Genomic DNA, 19,006 nt, shown 5'->3' on the forward strand with positions numbered 1-19,006 from the left:
ATATATATATATATATATATATATATATATATATATATATATATATATATATATATATATATTATCCCTGGGGATAGGGGAGAAAGAATACTTCCCACGTAATCCCTGCGTGTCGTAGAAGGCGACTAAAAGGGGAGGGAGCGGGTGGCTGGAAATCCTCCCCTCTCGTTTTTTTTTTTTTTTTTTTCCCAAAAGAAGGAACAGAGAAGGGGGCCAGGTGAGGATTTTCCCTCTAAGGCCCAGTCCTCTGTTCTTAACGCTACCTCGCAAATGCGGGAAATGGCGAATCGTATGAAAAAAAAAAAAAATATATATATATATATATATATATATATATATATATATATATATATATATATATATATATATATATATATATATCATATGATACCCTCTAACAGCCTACGTGTGGGTGAGGCAGAAAGGACAGACAGCCACCTGGGTTTGAGGAGAGCAACTTGACAACCACTCGGAAGCGCTGGCTTACTACGCAGCCGTCACCAAACCCTCCCGATACAGACGATTGTCTAATCGCGTAATTCCTCCAGCCACCAAAGGGCTCAGGCCTAAACGCGGACCCCAGCCCCACCTACGAGGGAGATCCCACTCAGCCTAACTTAATACGTTCTCCAGTTGGCGAGGTAGAGAGATGGCAGTTAGTCAACGCTCCTTGACACCTTAGCGTCCATCTGGGTTTCTTGATAGTGTCAATATACGTGTGTGTGTGTGTGTGTGTGTGTGTGTGTGTGTGTGTGTGTGGGTGTGTGTGTGTGTGGGTGTGTGCGCGCGGACATCTAGACACCAGCGGATATCAGTGGACTTTCTGAAAACTGATGTTGGTTGATGACTGAATGCGGCCCGATGGCTGCCCTGAAACCGCCAACGGGAACTTCGACGACCGCGACAGAGAACGACGAGCAACGGACACGCCAACAACGACGTGGATGCCGAGGGACACAGAGAACTCCTCAAACAACAGACCTTCATAATAACAACCCTCGCTCCCGAACACTTGACTATGGCACTGCGGTCGCACTCTCCCGCCGCCACGACCAGGTGTCTCTAGCCTACGAAGCTGGCGAGCGGGGACTTCGTCCGATCATCAGCGAGAATATCACACCACAGCGAGGAGAAAATATGGCTGATCATCCGTCGAGAGATCACCAAGACCAGCCACCCGATCATGAGACACGGCGTCATCCAGGACTCCACCACAATTAAGAGAACCGACGTGGTTTACAAATCTATTTTACGCCCAGATGAAAATTTGTATGATTCTCAATATGGATTACGTTTGTATCGCTGTTACCTTACTATCTCGGAGACCAGTGATGCACCCGAGAGCGGGTGCTCCTGAGCAAGTTATTACTCCAGCAGCACCCAGGGAATCTTCTAACCAGACACGATCCGACGATCAACAGCAAAATCATACAACATAATTCATGACAACAGGAGGAGGAGGAGGAGGAGGAGGAGAGGAGGAGGAGGCTGGTGACCATGGAAGCCTTCTTGACGGGAGAATATACACCTGTATTTAATAAAGCGGATGAAATCATGTATTACTCCCAACCTTGACAGCCGGAAAGCAGCTGTACGTCAAGGACTGAGAGAGAGGGAGAGAGAGAGAGAGAGAGAGAGAGAGAGAGAGAGAGAGAGAGAGAGAGAGAGAGAGAGAGAGAGAGAGAGAGAGAGAGAGAGAGAGTGCGGGGGGACACACTTCGCATCTGACAGGATGGCTGCTCTATCTCGGGCACGCTACGTACTTTTCTGTCCTCACCACACAACAGACGACCCAGCCCTTCTCCCTCCTCCCGACCCTTCGCTTCGCTCATCATCCAACCACCTTGATAACGACACCTCCAGACAACGCAGAGGGTCAAAAGCTGACATCCTTTCGCCTGAAGGTGGGATACAGTTCCCGTAACATCACAGTAAGATTTCATTCATCTCTTCTCTGTTGCGAACTTTCAAGGTAAACTGGACTTAAGAGAGTTGATTTCTTCAGACTCCCGCCATGGGGTAGAGCAACCGTAAGGTGTATTGGGCAAATGTTCAATGCTCTTTCATACTGCATGTGTTCAGCTCTTAAAGAACACACACACACACACACACACACACACACACACACACACACACACATATATATATACATATCCGTCGTGAGAAATATCCAGAGAAGGGCAACCAAGTTAATACCAGTATAAAGAAACATGTTATATAAGGAAAGATTTAAAGACCATAAATTATTGTCACTACAGAAACGCTGGATCTCTGGGACGACATCAAATAGAGTTACATAGGTCGGAGTACACAAGATTGAATCTGGGATGAGAAACCCCCCAAAAAATGGGATAAAACTGAGAGAGAGAGAGAGAGAGAGAGAGAGAGAGAGAGAGAGAGAGAGAGAGAGAGAGAGAGAGAGAGAGAGAGAGAGAGAGAGAGACAGAGAGAGAGAGAGAGAGAGAGAGGGGGGGGGGGCAGGCAGGCAGGCAGACGGTGGGGCTTCTCATCGACATGGGGGAGAGGGAGGGGTGGGGGGAGAGACACTTTTCTATCCATAATGTATAATCTTGATCTAGGCCGAAGGAAGACTAGACTATACCTTTGATCTTCCCTCATACAGACCCGCAGCAGCAAGTCACGAGGTCTTCTGCTATCATTTCTTTCAGTGTAGACACTCTATACACTACCTCTCTCATGGCAAAATCTCATCGTAGACAGGGGTGTAGAAATCATATAGAAAGGCATGTAGAAAGCATGACGAAAGGCATGTAGAAAGGTTAGAAAACGTGGAGAAAGGTATGAAGAAAGGTCATAGAAAGATGTGCAGTTAGGCATTTCATTTTCCACCTTAATTCCTCTCTCACTTTACTAGTATATCCCTATGTACTTCTATATCTCTCAGCAGTCATCTGTCTCTACTGTATCTCTTCACGTTTCTCTTACTCAGCTATTCTATTACCTCGTTTCCTGTCTGTCTGCACTATTATCTCCTGGACGTGTGTGTATATCTCTCCCCCCGTGTGTGTGTTCGTCTATCTCTCGTCTTCCTCCGATCATAATCTTTGTCTCTCTACTGTTTCCCTGCTACTCTGTCCATGTCTCTGTTGTCTTTTCTTTAGGTCTGTGTCCCCTTAACTCTTGCCATCTCCTAAACCCCAGTCTCTGTTGCTCTATTTCGTTTGTTTCATATTATAGTCTCTCTCTCTCTCTCTCTCTCTCTCTCTCTCTCTCTCTCTCTCTCTCTCTCTCTCTCTCTCTCTCTCCCGTATATATATATATATATATATATATATATATATATATATATATATATATATATATATATATATATATATATATCTGTTCTGTCTCTCTCTCTCTCTCTCCCGTATATATATATATCTGTGTTCTGTCTCTCGCTCTCCCGTACCACTGCTGCACACCCCCTCTCCCCCCTGGATCATCGGCCAGGTGTTACAGTGGCCCCTTAATGACATTTCTAATCCTGTAGGAAATATGGTTCGCCTATAGGACGTTACCCATGCAGAATAACACCCTTAAGAACGCCTCTTCCCCCAGCCGACCCTGGCTTTCGCTCACCTCTTGCAACCATCGTTCGCTCGTCACCCGCCCTTGAACAGAACATGTGCCGGGCGTGAAACACGAGAGGAATCAAACTGTAATCATAAGTCTCGTACTACCATTTGTCTATCATCAACACATCATCTGGGGAGAAACTGTCGACCTCTCGCCAGTTCGAGTCGGCGCCGACTTCGAGTAAACAAAACGAAGCATTTGTAAACCCGGCGAAAGCGTGAGGGTGATCCGGGCAAGAGGGGAGTAGGCAAATATGAGGGAAGTGGTCAAAATCACAGCTCAGGAGAGGGGAAACTAGCTAGAAAACTCCCCTCATATATAGACCTTATTTACTCCACCTGAAGCGCACGAGACTAAAAATTCACCCCGAGGTAAACTGAAGTCTCGATCTCAGGGCGAAGCGTTCCGAAAAACCAAGTGCTGTGAGCAAGGGCCTGTGGCTTCCACTGTGGTCGCTCTATGGAGGTGTCCACTGTAGGGGGGGTGGGGGTGGAACTATTATCAGGTGTTCGCTCTGTAACCACAGAGATTATAGAAGGCGGGAGATTATAGCCTTTGTGTTCCACTTAGGATATTAAATTCTGCGTCAGAGATGAAGCCTCGAGTGGCGTTTTTGGTGCGACAGACACAGAGGAGGCTGGACCCCTAAGGGAGGGTTGGGGGTTGGTGTTGGAGAGGAGAGGAGGGAGTTGGAGGAGGGAGGGAAGGCTGGAGGGATGGTCGCAAGGAAGGAAGGAGGGAGGGAGTGAAGGCTGAGGGAATAATTAGAGGGAAGGAAGAACGGGCAGGAGGAGACAGAGGAAGGGAGGGAGGGTGGGAGTGTAAGCTGTTATGGTGGGATTTATTTGCCTTTCAGTTTCATCATCACATTCACCAGGCCACGTGCTATGATGTAGGCAAGACACTACCAGGCACTCGACCTCACAGGCAGTAGGGGGACGTGAGGCAAGATACAGCAATTGGCCTGAAAGGCCCAACTAAGTTAGCACGCATGTGCATACAGTACAGTGAATCAGTGTATGACACAAGTTGCCTACATTATGGGTTCACTGAATAACATTAATGAGGTCCACGGGCTTGCAACTGCCTGAGAGTAGAAGCAAATTCTCAATTCGTGCCACTGTCGATTACCCCAGCCTGATCCAGGGTCCTAGCCTATTGACCAACCCAGAGGTGGGGAGAGGATGAACACCTGTGTGAACTGCAGGCCGACTGCCCCGTCTAGATTTCGAACCCATTTGGCTCGTGTGGTAACGCTAACCCAACACCACGTTCTGCCTGCCACGAGTATATTTGTAACCCATTCTAATAATCCTGTCTTTTACATTACCATAAAGTCCAGTTCTAGTCTTACGCTCGCCATGAGGGTATATTTAGCGGTACGGTATTTATCGTAATATTTCACGAAGCAGCTCCAGCGGGGCCTAAGGGTCACTCAGCGTCTCTGAGTCGATCGACTCCTTCGTGCCCATCATGAATCGGTGTGGATTTAATACCACTCATTGGTATACCTTGGTGGCAGCCTACGTATTGCTTATGCGAGGCCAGCATGGTGCTCGCCACCATGCCCATAAGGCCAGAGTATGAAGCCCGCCACCATAGCCAAGTTACCTGTCACCCCACCAAGAAGGGTTAAGCTCGCCAGTTGAACTTCGACGACTACCTGGGAATCCAACTGGCCACAATCACTGTTTACCCAAAGGGTCTGTAATGTAAACGTGACTTTAAACCTCAACGTTTGCCCTGAAACGTCCACGTTGGGAAGAATTTAAGAAAAAAAAAAAAAAGAAAAAAATTCGATGAAGTATGAATGAACCGATGCATATTTCAACGAGGTCTCCATTCTTCGAGAAACGTGTACACTTGCACGTTACCACACAGCTTACCGACATAGAACAAACACAGCACGTCGAAAGGGAGTTTGGGTTGAGGCCAAGCATACACCATGGAGCTTTTCTGTAAACCTGAGTTAATAATTAAACTTGGGGTGGGTGGGTGGTGCTGGGGTGGTGCTGGGGGTGGTGCTGGGGGTGGTGATGGAGAGTGGAGGGAAGGAGGGAAGGTGGGAGGGGCCGCCCCTCCCTCCCTCCTGTGATGTCTTTCACCCCTGTGTGGATATTTTCCCGCACAACATAATGAATTTACTGTCGACCTTATGATTATTTTTTTTCCCCTCCCTTCTTCTTAGGGGCACTGGTTAATTATTATTTCCCGGGGACTTTGTGGTGTGTGTCGGCGTCAAAGCGAGGTCTGTCGGGCGGCCCTTTCAACTTGCAAGGGAATTTGACTCAACTCTTTCTTGTCGGTGGGGAGGAAGGAGGAGGAGGAGGAGGAGGAGGAGGAGGGGGGGAAAGAAGAAGCCAAGCCACAAACACCAACAGAGGCTCATATTAGATTTGGGAGATATGGGGCATTACACTCGTTTGTCAGGCTTCCACGAGCATGGTATTAACAACGACAATACCAGGCTGGAGTGACGGAGTTGCCTTGAGGAATGGAGACTGTTGTGAGGAGGAAGGTACGGTAGGGGTCCAGAGACATGGACCTGACACACACACACACACACACACACACACACACACTCATACACACACACACACACACACATAAATGCTCGCGCGCGCGCGTGCGTTAAAATACGAAAAAAGAGCAACCATATATAACACAGTAAGGAACCCAGTAAGGAACCAAGCATACACAAGCTTGACGAGTAGTATGATAATTAGAAAAGGTTCAAGCAACGAGGCCCTTAGAAGGGTACAAGGGGCCCTTACAAGAGCAGAACTCCCTCCCCATACAGTATTGATAGGTAACTATACACACACACACACACACACACACACACACACACACACACACACACACACACACACACACACAGCTGTACGTGCTATGCCTCCTCTTCCCACAGAAATGTTCCAATATTCTTTCTTTGGGGGAACACGTTTGCTCAGAGGCACAAATAATTGCTCAAATACTTATAAAAAAGTATATGAATACATAAACGTCACGTGATTATACAAAAGATCTTAATAAGTTATATCTTAATGATTTACTAATTGACTGAATGATCTATCTAATGCGAGACGATGTTGATGATGTTCGTCAATCAAAACTTTCCAGGCAAAAAAAAAAAATAATTCAGATGTGTAATTATATTTCTTGTTTACTTTGTCTTTTTTTTCTTTGTGATTAATTCTATTTTCATTAGCATCTCATGAAGGAGACAAAACGAAAATGCCTTTTCATATTTACATATGTTTACATTTCTGGTCCCCAAAACGGCAGGGACTCCATAAATGGGAGCTTGGGGACTCCATAATTGGGATCTTGTGGTCATTTACAAGAACGATAACAACGCTTGTGCCTGAGGACCCCCTTCTCCTCTGCGTCGGCCGGGACCACAGGTCAAGACGTATTGTGATGTGTGTGTGTGTGTGTGTGTGTGTGTGTGTGTGTGTGTGTGTGTGTGTGTGTGTGTGTGTGTCTTCGTAGGCAGACTGCAGGACGTCTGAGGAGTGAGTGTTCGGGATCTTCGGCGTGGAAGGTGCACTTTGGGCACGGGGGCTCCAATCATATGTAGAATCGCTGATTGCAATGCTGGAGAAATGAGTGGCGCCCAGAGAGCAGACCAGAGGAAGAAAAAAGAAAATAGAAATATATAACACATTCATGCCTGGGGGTGTGCAGTTTCCGATGGGTTTATGTCTAGTGCTTGCTTATTGCCTGGCGAATCATTACGTTGTGTATTGTTTGTCCATGTTGTGTTTTCCTGGGAATATATATATATATATATATATATATATATATATATATATATATATATATATATATATATATATATATATATATACTTGGAAAGCTCCCTTAACATCATGCGTGAATGATCATCAAATACACATACACAGAAACACACACTCACACACACACACACACACACACACACACACACACACACACACACACACACACACACTGGTAATCAATTCGTGACTTTAAAGCAAGGATTAAAAAAGGTTGCTGGAAGAGGTCGTAATAACCCTATCGTAGCCCTGGAGGGTTAAATCCAGCTGAAGATTAATACCCAGCCAGGTTCCGTACGTCGCAGAGGGAGCCTTACCCCACGCCTCGCTTCGCGAAATCCCACATCAAGGGCTAATTATGCAGTCTAATTGGGGGCGGAGGACATAATCACCCCGAAAGACGTGATTAGACTGGTTCTTGTTGGCACATCGTGGAACCTGTTTATCATGTTCCAAATAACGGGAAGGTGGGGGAGAAAAAAAATTGTCTACGATGAACACGGCCGTTGGGAGCAGCGTCGCCGAGTTGTTTACGTCTCCTTTGGGCATCTTGTTTACATGTCTTTTTCGGGGCATCTCGTTTTTTCCCTCTCTTTTTTCCATATCTCATTATACCGTTTGGCGGGAGACGGCCGTCTGGCCCTTACGACGGGTGTCATTAAGGCCTAAAAACTTTTTGGGCGAGTGTGGCGGTCGGTGTTAAGGAGGAATAGTGGCGTGTGGGATGTGGGGTGGTAGGGTGTGGGGGGGTGTTCGATCCCCGGCGTCAACTTAGCGCTGCCTGTCCCTCCCATTAATAAAAATGGGGAGGACAAAGGCGGCGTTGGAAGCCCCGTAACTGAAGGACGAATGGAGCGGAAAAACCCCGACTTAATTACATGACGAGAGAATAGGCTCTTTGCTAATTGATACAAAGAGACAAAATAAGGTGAAGCGAAAATAAGTATTGAGTCGCGGCTCAAAAATCAGACCTGTAATACGGAATTTTTAATGAAGTCACACGAGGGGAGGGGGAGATGAAAGCTGGAGAGTCCTTGGTTTATACTGCGGAGGGAGGGAGGGAGGGAAGGTTGGCTTGAGGGAGGGAGGGAAGGTTGGCTGGAGGGAGGAAGGGAAGGCTGGCGAGAGGGAGGGAAGAAGTGAGGGAGGTGAAGGTTGGTTGGAGGAAGTGAGGGAAGGGAGGACGTTTTGCCGGAGGGAGAGAGGAAGGGAGGGGAGGAATGAGGGTGTGGTGGAGGGAAGGAGGGAGGGAAGGCTCGTCAGAGGGAGGGAGGAAGCGATGGAGTGAGGGAGGAAGGGAGGGATGATGGAAGGGTGAGGGAGATAAAGGAAGGGACTGAGTGGAACGGAATATGGGACGGGCAGATGATAGGAGACTTGATGATGGAGAACGAGCTTACCTAGTGTGGGTGGGTGCCGCTCCTGCGTACGTAGTGGTGTCCGGAGGTCGTCATGATCTGACCTACGGTAGAGTCAGGAGAGAGAGAGAGAGAGAGAGAGAGAGAGAGAGAGAGAGAGAGAGAGAGAGAGAGAGAGAGAGAGAGAGAGAGAGAGAGAGAGAGAGAGAGAGAGTTCAGAACAACGATCTAAAAGTCATATCATGCTAGAAGCAACGAGAAACAAGTCTAGGTTGAAAAGAACATAATAAATTAGGTGAATAGAAAACGTGTACCCCACTATCAACAGTGGTTCATCCGTGTACCTCACCATCCTCAGTGGTACACTTATGTACCCCACCATCCCCAGTGGTACATTTGTGTACCCCACCATCCCCAGTGGTACACTTGTGTACCCCACCATCCCCAGTGGTACACCTGAGTACCCTACCATCACCGAGGGTATAGATGTACAACACCACCTCCCTCCGTCACCAGACCCACTTCTGTAGCTCTCTGCTCTTCCAGACGCGCTCTTCGGAGGTCTGGGATCCTGTTAATGGCTCACAGGGGTCGACCCCTCACCACATGGTGTCCCTTTAGCCGGCAACACACCTCATACTCGCCCTCCTCCCTCTACACTCTCGCTCTAATGTCACCACACCACATAAGACCTACAACACACACACACACACACACACACACACACACACACACACACACACACACACACACACACATCTTCATAGGGCAGTTGTTCTCTGGGCACCATGCTGCAGGAGGGAGAGGCCCTTTGCGTCTAGAGACAATTCAGGGGTTGAGAGCTCGCGTCCTGCCTCCTGTGAGGGCCTGTGCCCCTCAGGGATGGGCGGGCCCACCGTGCCCACAAGTATTCAAGTATAATTACTTAATACTTAAACGCTTCCATATGCCCATCAGCTATTCTTTCCCTCGTTCTCTAATGATTATAATTACTTCTTTCACTGTCAATAAAAAAGAAAAATGTATATATATGAATTTCGTTGGGATTTCCACTTCTTTGTCAACACTGTCCCCCTGGCCACTTGGGGATGCAGAAGCGTAATTACAATAGACTCGTTAACCTTGAACCTCTAAAGGATCCACCGCTCGTTACTCAACCATCATTAAAGGTAGGGCTCAGCTTGCCCCAGCAAGGTCATTCTTGCTCAACCATTGGTCGTAATAACACCCTTATGTATATATATATATATATATATATATATATATATATATATATATATATATATATATATATATATATATATATATATATATATATAAGATAAAGTCTTTTTGATGTCCTGGAGAACACAACGATATGTGGTGAAGGTCCACAGATGAACACTTCTCCAACAGTAACATGTGTTGGTGAGGGACCACAGATGAGGTTCTCTCCAACAATAACAAGTGTTGGTGAAGGTCCCCAGATAAGGACCGCTACACCAGTAAACACGAGCTGGTGAGAGAAATCTCGTGAGCTACGAGATATCTCGTCAGCTCCGAGATAAAACTGGATCTTTAGAAGACATTTGATGACTAAAGGAAATAGCCATTTTGATTAATTCCATCAAGATATAACCGTAACCTTTGAATGCAACGTGTCTGACAGTGGACCTCTTCACCCATTTAGCACCCCAGCGAGACATGAATCAGTTCTATTGTTGTCTTAACAAACCAAAAAAGGTTGAGAGATCCGGTAAAATCGACCCACTGGAGAGGACTACCTTTGTGTCGATCGAGTCAGTTTTTCAACTCAGCAAAGCACGGTGTGATTCGGAAAATCGTGGGACTGGAGACTGGCATGCTATACCTAACACCGTCTGTCTTGCTTCAGAAGCAAGACTGAAATGTTCAGATCCATCACCACTGATCATTTGGAGAGTTGGACACCGTGGGGTCCTTCTTCCCTCACCAGATTTACCGCATGCTAACCACACAGGGACCACCTGAGTGCTCTCACACACCGCAATGACAGAAGCTTCACTTCAAAAACAACTGTGAAAAATCACCAACTGTCGAGACCACATGGTACGTACGGAGCCAAATTGGTATAGACACGTGTGTGTCTAACATACATCCTTGTCTGGGGCAACACTCTTCATGTTTCCTCTGTGCATTTTCTCTCTGTATTTTTGGCCCTCTGCTGCATTCAAATCAATAACTGTTAATTATGATTACTCTTATTATCGGGGGTATTATTACTGTAAGTATTATCTTTGTTATCATCATCATTATTACAATTATATTAGCTGTTATTCTTGACATTATTATAAAGCTAATTATTATCATTATCATTATCATTATCATCATTATTATTATCATTATCATTATTATCGTTATTATCATTATCATTATAGACATAATCACTCTACTTATTTATGTGAATTACACTCCAGAAGGATTGGCTCCTAAACGATCATGTGTATGTAAAATGCCAATGTAATGAGAGATGTAAAAATCGGGGAACATTAAATCAGTTTACAAGGAGACCTAGACTAAATTGGTCGAGGCAAACTGTGAAGTAATCTGTGGGGCTCGGCTATGGATGGTAGGTTCTGGGTTCTGGTACATTACACATGACAGGTGGTGAGTGAATGTGTGGAACTGAGGCCGTTTTTCATTTGTTCCTGGGTATTCCTCGCGTAACTGGGAAAGGCAGCTAAGAATATATATATATATATATATATATATATATATATATATATATATATATATATATATATATATATATATATATAGATAGATAGATAGATATAGATATTGGTTCCCGTTTCTCCCTCAGGACACAAGCAAGGCTTATGGTCCTCATGACATCTACACCCGTGCATTGAGAGTGTGTCCCTGGAACCTGCACCTGTGCTTGCTCGTCTGTTCCGTTTCTATTTCAAAATCAGAAGTTTCCCTTCTTGGAAACATGCTTTGACATCTACCCCTCCCAAAGTCTTTGAATCCCTCCTCAACTTCCATATCCTCATACATTTTCTATCTTAAAAATATCTGATCATTATCCTTCCTCACTTTGCTCCATCATATCTAGCTTCCTCTCTGGTTGATCTATCTCCGTGGCTGTTGATGGATCAGCCTCCCTCCCTTTCTCCATCAACAACGGTGTCCCACAAGGGTCTGTCCTGTCATCTAAACTTTTTTTCCTTTTTAGCAACCAATTATGTACATTATATATCAAGAAGCGTAATTCGATACGGTTCTGAAAACAATGGAATAGTAGAAACAATTTTATGAGCTATAACCATCTGGCAACCAATAACATTCAAGATGGTTATCCTCTCACATACAACATTGCATGAAAGCATCTTATAATTCTTCTCCGGCTCTTGGTAATGTCTACGAAATAAAATGAACTCTTAAATCAAAGCCATCTTGAAATAAACTATCAAAGTCTTTAGTCAAAATTATTTTGTACCTCTCTCCTATTGATCTGGACCCCAACTCAAACAAAAGAATGTCACCAAAGTCACCTAAAGACACGCATGACCCATGAGTTATGGAAGGAACACTGAGGAAGAGAAGAGTCTTATGTATTAGTTTGATCTGTCTACCTTCCTCAGTATGACTCTATGACCTCAGTCAATCTGTCGCTATAACTCAATTAGTTTGACTTCGAGACCTCCATCAATCTCCGACGATAAGACCTGCCTAAATCTGGAGAATCCAAGACCTCCGTCAGTCCAATACTAAGACGTCAACCAGTCCGACTCCAAGACCTCTGTCAGTTCAACACTGTGACGTCAACCCGTCCGACTCCAAGACTTCCGTCAGTCCAACACTAAGACGTCAACCAGTCCGACTCCAAGACCTCCGTCAGTCCCGCACCAATAACCTCACCCAGTCCGACCCTCCAAGACCTTCCTCAAATTCTGTAGAGAAATAAGACGTAAAAACTACAAATTGGACTGCCTCCGCCGGCATAAAGGTGGGTTCAATATTTAGACTTGGAGACAATGGCCCTCGGGTAGCCCAAGGGTCTCGGACAACCATGGGAGCACAAAGAACCTGTGTTAATTATCCAAGGCCTCTATTACTCTGGCTAAAATATTGACAACCAATGGCACAACGGATGTGCCGCGGGGCTCCCTCGTGTCAGAATGTTTGGGACGAGGCAAGTTTGTCTTGGGGAGACAATGGTCCTTCTCTACAATGGGATGTTTTTGGGTCTTCTGGTTTTGTGAGTATTATAAAAACAACGCTTTGGTAGAGCTGTAATGGGATAATGTATGAGGTCTGGACGAGAAATATTGGACTATGTCAGTCTCTTCAATATTCTCTGCCCGAATGAGATATCTATCTATATCTATCTATCTATCTATCTATCTATCTATCTATCTATCTATCTATATATATATATATATATATATATATATATATATATATATATATATATATATATATATATATATATATATATATATATTTACTCTTTTTCATCTTTCTCTAAAGAGAATCTGAACAGTAGAAAATTTGTTTCTGGCTGACAGGGGCGGGAGAGACTTGGAGCCATTCTTTTATTGGCCTATGGTGCACTGAAACAAAAACCATTGTGCCCCTCAGACCTCGGTTACACGAATCACCGACCAGACCCCAAACACAGACCACAGAGGGCTCTCACGGGCGGGGCGGGGCGGAGGAGGGGCGCCTCATCTCCAAACGGTGGTTGTTGGTATGAGGTATCAGGACTCCTCCTCCTTACACCAGGTCCGTGAGCGTATTCGGATTGAAATGACGTTGTTGTGAGCGGGTTGTGGGGTGGGGGATGTTGTGTGGGAGTGGCACACACGGGTGTGTATCTGGTCTGTGGGGACACCACCGCCGCCACCACCACCAGCCAGAGAACAGTACTTATTCAAAAAAAAAGAAAAACTTTTTTGGAGATTACTTGAGGGACAGCGACACAGGGTTCTTTATTTTCTTCTCTGCATTGTGGCTTTCATTCTTTCTCATCTTTCTCCACGTTATCTCACATTCTCTTGAATGTAAGTCTTTAGCATAATCTTCTTTCTATGGTTGTGTAACTTTCTTAGTTTTTCGTTCAATATGTTTCCATATTGTCTGTCTGCCGATCTTATCCAGACGAACGTTAATCCAAGGTTTTACACCGTTTCTCCAGAAGGCGTGTACCTCAGGCCTATACATTTACTATACAACGTGTGTGTGTGTTTTCTCACGTCTGTCTTATACATTTAGAGGCTATACACAGTCTGTAAAATCCAGGTTCCTCTTCGTTAATCAAGAGCGTCTGGAGGGTTAACGCGTCGGAGGAGGTTTGGGAAGGTAGCGTGTCCTCGCTGTATGAAGCGCCTTCATATTGATACCATTGATCGTCCCTGTAAACTTTTACTGTGTGATACGTATGGATTTCCTGTGTGAGGGGTTTTCCTATATTGGCGTCCGTGATTGGGGTGTGACACACGGCGCGGCTGCCAGCTCTCTGACAGCTAACTGTTCTGACTGCCACGCTGTCAATAACAGACAGCCATACCCCGTGACAACTGACTATCAAGCTGTTAATTATTGACTGTGCTCTGACTGCCAGCAAGTTGACTGCCAGGTCAAGTTACCGGGTACGCCGAAGACAACTGACTCTTCCCCTGACATGACCTTGTTTTGACTGTAGCCTGCGTGGCAGTACACTCATTCTCTGACGGGAATAAACCAAGTGATAAAATGGTTGAAGAGATCGTGCTGAATTTTCAATCCATTTCAAGGATTTGTTAAACAAGTGAGTCATTTAATTAATGATCACGTTAAGCATGAATTACATATCACAACAAATGAGGGATTATATATATATATATATATATATATATATATATATATATATATATATATATATATATATATATATATATATATATATCACCCAGCATAGACTCTGAACTATCCACCCCTATCGACAGGCGCAAGGTCTCCCTCTCCGTCTCCCTCTCTCTCTCTCTCCTCTTGGGCCATTCGCGACATCTCCCAGAAAACAGATCATCAGGTTATTGATAATCTCTAATATACATATCAGAAGATGGAGTGAGAGGAGCAGGAGGTCGCCCAGGGTGGCGGTGGTAGTGGATCCCTAGCGTGTACTGTGGGCGGGACGCGAGGCTCGGCGACCCCGAGGTTCCTCAAATCCCCTGGCGACCCACAGTACGAAAAACTTATTAATGAGGGACGCATTGACGGTGCATTAATACCTCTCGGTCTAATCACCCAAATTTGTTGCAGACTACGGTGTCCTTCGCCGCGCGCCGCGACACCCGGGGCTAAACATTAATATGGTAAAAGCCTCCATGGCGACCACTTCCATTAACGATGACAAAGTGCCTCGATAGCACCCGGGGCAAACAGCATCCTGGCACTTTCTGAATTCGCGTTTTGACACCTCTCCCCCTTACTTGTATTTTGCATTGAAGACCTGTGAAGTGTGTGTGTGTGTGTGTGTGTGTGTGTGTGCGTGCGGAGTGGGGTGGGGATGTTGGGGGAGTCTTTTTTTGCGTTGTCTGGTTCACGCCCCTAAAGTCCCCCCGGTGAGTGGGCGACAAAGAGAGACTCTTGGGATGCTTAAGTCAAAACAAATAATTCAGCGAGTGACAAAGATTGCCGAGTGTGAGGTTGGCGTCTATACATTAAGTTTACATACACACACGCACACACACACACACACGCCACCTCCTCGTTGCCACTTAGCTCGAGACTGTATAAAGTGGCTGGACTTGTATCAGGGAACGGGCGACTTGATCACTTCCTTTTCCAGGTTGTAAAAGTGGCTTTAAGCCTGTCGTAACCTGATCTGAGGAGGTACAATCAAAAGTCGGAGGAGAGGTAATGAAAATGGAAAAGCCTCGTAGATACTGTCTCTTACACACCCGTGTTGTTTCGCGCCATCAGCAGCCCTCGCTCAGACCTCGTGTCATATTTTCTTGGCGACCTCCACATGTGGCTGCGTCTTGGACCAATCAACTAGGCGGAGTAGCTCACATATTTGTAACGGGCTCTCTCACTGGACAAGAAAATTTGTTGCGCTCCGCCCTACTTACTCAGCGATGATTTACTGGTACGCTCATTGGTCGTTTGGTCGGTAGGCGGAGCCTACTGGTGGCTCGGGGGCGCAAACTCGGCGCGCCACCTCAGTGGTGTAATATTACACTTGCTGCCTCACCGTCCATCATTCTTTTTGCGGTCGGCTAACAGTTCGCGACTCTGGCCGTAGCGCGTGAGACAGTGACAGCCATGAACCAGGTTCCGTCTCCCACCAGTGCCTCTCCCACCGGAGGGCCGACCAAGAAGGAGGACCACATCAAACGCCCCATGAACGCCTTCATGGTGTGGTCTCGCATGCAGAGACGCAAGATTGCCCAAGAGAACCCCAAGATGCACAACTCCGAGATCTCGAAGCGACTGGGGTCCGAGTGGAAACTGCTGACGGAGCCGGAGAAGCGTCCATTCATCGACGAGGCCAAGCGTCTGCGTGCCCAGCACATGAAGGAGCATCCAGACTACAAGTATCGGCCCCGCAGGAAACCCAAGACCCTCCAGAAGAACGGCTACAGCTTCCCGCTCCCTTACCTGGCTACATCGGCGCTGGATCCGCTCGGTCCGCTCCACCAGACCTACTACTCAACGCCCGCCGTGCCGTCCCCGCTGGACGTCGCGGGGGACAAGTCCCGGTTGTTTCCCGGAGCGAGCCTCCCACACCACTTCTACCCGGGCTTCGACCCCCAGCACTTTAGCAAGCTGGCCGCGGCCCAGGACCACTATAAGCCCATGACCTCCCTCGCCTGCAACGACTCCGCCGCTGCCGCAGCCGCCGCCGCCAGCGTCTCCGCCGCCTCCATGGGCGGCATGTCCACAGTGTCGGCCTTGTACTCCTCGCTCTACTCCAAATCCGCATCGTCGCTACTGTCGGGTATGTCAGCGGGCCTGACGAGCGGGCAGCAGGGGGCGCCCCAGCCCCAACTGTACCCCGGCTATCCTCCCACCGTCGACCAGCTCCGCCGACCAGTGTCGGTCATCTTCTGAGCCGACCACCCACCGCGCCCGAACACACCCTAGTGCACGGTGGGCGGCTGAGTAGTGTACATAGTGTACAGTAGTGGAGAGTGGACGCCATATACACCCACCCCCCAACCTCCCCCTTCCCCTACGGCTCATGTGGGGGGGAGAGGGGCAGGGAACTGTGTGACGGGGGACCCGATCTCGTGTGTAGTGCGGACGCCTGGGTGTGGGTGACTTGTGTCGGGCCCCTGGGGGGGTGGTGTCATGTCACGCCAGGTGTCATTTACCAAGTCAGGCGGTGTCATGCCAGGGGGCACCAAATGAGGCCAGGTGGTTATATCCTGAGAGCACACACACGCACAAAAAACACACACACACACGCGCGCGCGCCATGGGCGGCGAACCCATGTTATAGTGTGTGTCAGTAGGTCATGTGTGGCCTGGCCAGTCCACAGGCAATGTAAGTACTTGTGCTACCATGAGTTTCTTATTCATGAGATCATCATTCCCTCTTGAAGTGAATTATCAAATTATTTTTCCCCCTTCTCTGGATCGTGACTTACATTGCTGCGGGACTTACATTGCTCCAGGACTTACACTGCTGCCGGACCAGATGTTACATTAACTAGTGTACAAGTGCGTCTATAGACTAGTCTCTTGAAGCTCATCTAAGGATTATATTTAACTCTGTTTTAATGTTGAATTATATGTGTCAACGTACTTTTTGTACCATGTACATAACATATTGCTAATGTTATTAATAATAATCCATATAAGTATTACCAACTCTTTTATTGGCTAAAACCCCCCTTTGCTGTCTTCTCGACACCCTCGTCAACAGAGAAGTAGAAATATTCGCCCTCCCTCCTCCTCCCCCACCATCTGAACAACGCGTGACAAGAGAGAAAGTCGCTATTACGCGAGTCTTGGCACTGAGTGGAGCCGACAGTGCCCACACACACACACACACACACACACACACACCAAGGTTGCCTATGGACATCTGTCTACATCTTCATCTTAAGCGATGTCTGCTACTATCGATGGCCCTGGTCACTAACATTTGTTGATAAATGAAAAGGACTTTCTCTCTGATTTTGAGCTGATTATTAAAGTCTAGCGTTCACTTTATATATATATATATATATATATATATATATATATATATATATATATATATATATATATATATATATATATGGTAGCATTTCATCCTAGCTTTACATTCATAAGCAGATCAATTTTCTTTGCTTTTTGACACGGTCTCAAGCAGTAACTTGGTACCACCATCCAAGCACCTATGACCAACTAATTATTAATCGTGTTTTTAGCGCTGATTAATAATCTTTGATTCTGGAGCAGCGTTATCGCTAAATACCAGCGCCAGCGCTAACTGCCGGTGCCAGCGCTAGCGCTAATTGCCAGCGCTAGCGCTAACTGCCTGGTGCCAGCGCTAGCGCTAATCTCTGATCGTAGAGGAGCGATCGCCTTCGATTAAGGATGACGCGTGTCGCTACTCAATGATCTTCTGGCGCTATGTGATACGCATATCAGCGAGGAGGAGTAATCTGAGACGCTGATTAATAAGGGCACCACATGGGGGGGGGGGGGGGGGAGGCAAGGCTCGCGCTCGGAGGGGGATGAGCGGCGCGGGCTTGGAGTTGATCACACACACACACACACACACACACACACACACACACACACACACCTCTGAATTATTCATCGCGGGAGTAATCAGGATTATGGCGCGGAAGACCCGGGATAATCCCTATCAGATTAATCATTCCTCATTAATCAACTACTTGGCACTTAGGACCCAATAGAATACAGATATTGTGGGGGACTAAGACAACGATCGATTAGTGTATGTGTGTGTATATATATATATATATATATATATATATATATATATATATATATATATATATATATATATATATTCTCTTTCATACGCATTCGCCATTTCCCACGTGAGCAGCGTAGCGTCAGGAACAGGTGAATGAACCTTCGAGGGGAAAAAGAGAGAAAAAAAAATTGCTAAGCATCTTCTGGAAATTAATACAGGAGGCGAGGAGTTCCAGCTCCCGGCTCCCACCCACTCTTAGTCGCCCTCCATAACACGCAGGATGTACGTGAGCAGTACTCTCTCTCTCTCTCTCTCTCTCTCTCTCTCTCTCTCTCTCTCTCCACTATTCCCGGGGGCTGGAAACCCTCCCCTCCTGTTTT

At 46.5% G+C, this 19,006-nt stretch overlaps 1 protein-coding gene across 1 annotated transcript; it reads left to right on the forward strand.

Moving 5' to 3' along the window:
- Nucleotides 1-15,928: 15,928 nt before the first annotated feature.
- On the forward strand, nt 15,929-17,559 carry LOC139760728 (transcription factor Sox-14-like). Its single transcript, XM_071684286.1, has one exon. It carries the CDS (start codon nt 16,013-16,015, stop codon nt 16,799-16,801), a length of 789 nt encoding a protein of 262 aa, XP_071540387.1. The 5' UTR covers nt 15,929-16,012; the 3' UTR covers nt 16,802-17,559.
- Nucleotides 17,560-19,006: the final 1,447 nt, after the last annotated feature.

Source organism: Panulirus ornatus, chromosome 37 (assembly GCF_036320965.1).
Source record: "Panulirus ornatus isolate Po-2019 chromosome 37, ASM3632096v1, whole genome shotgun sequence".
NCBI lineage: Eukaryota > Metazoa > Arthropoda > Malacostraca > Decapoda > Palinuridae > Panulirus > Panulirus ornatus.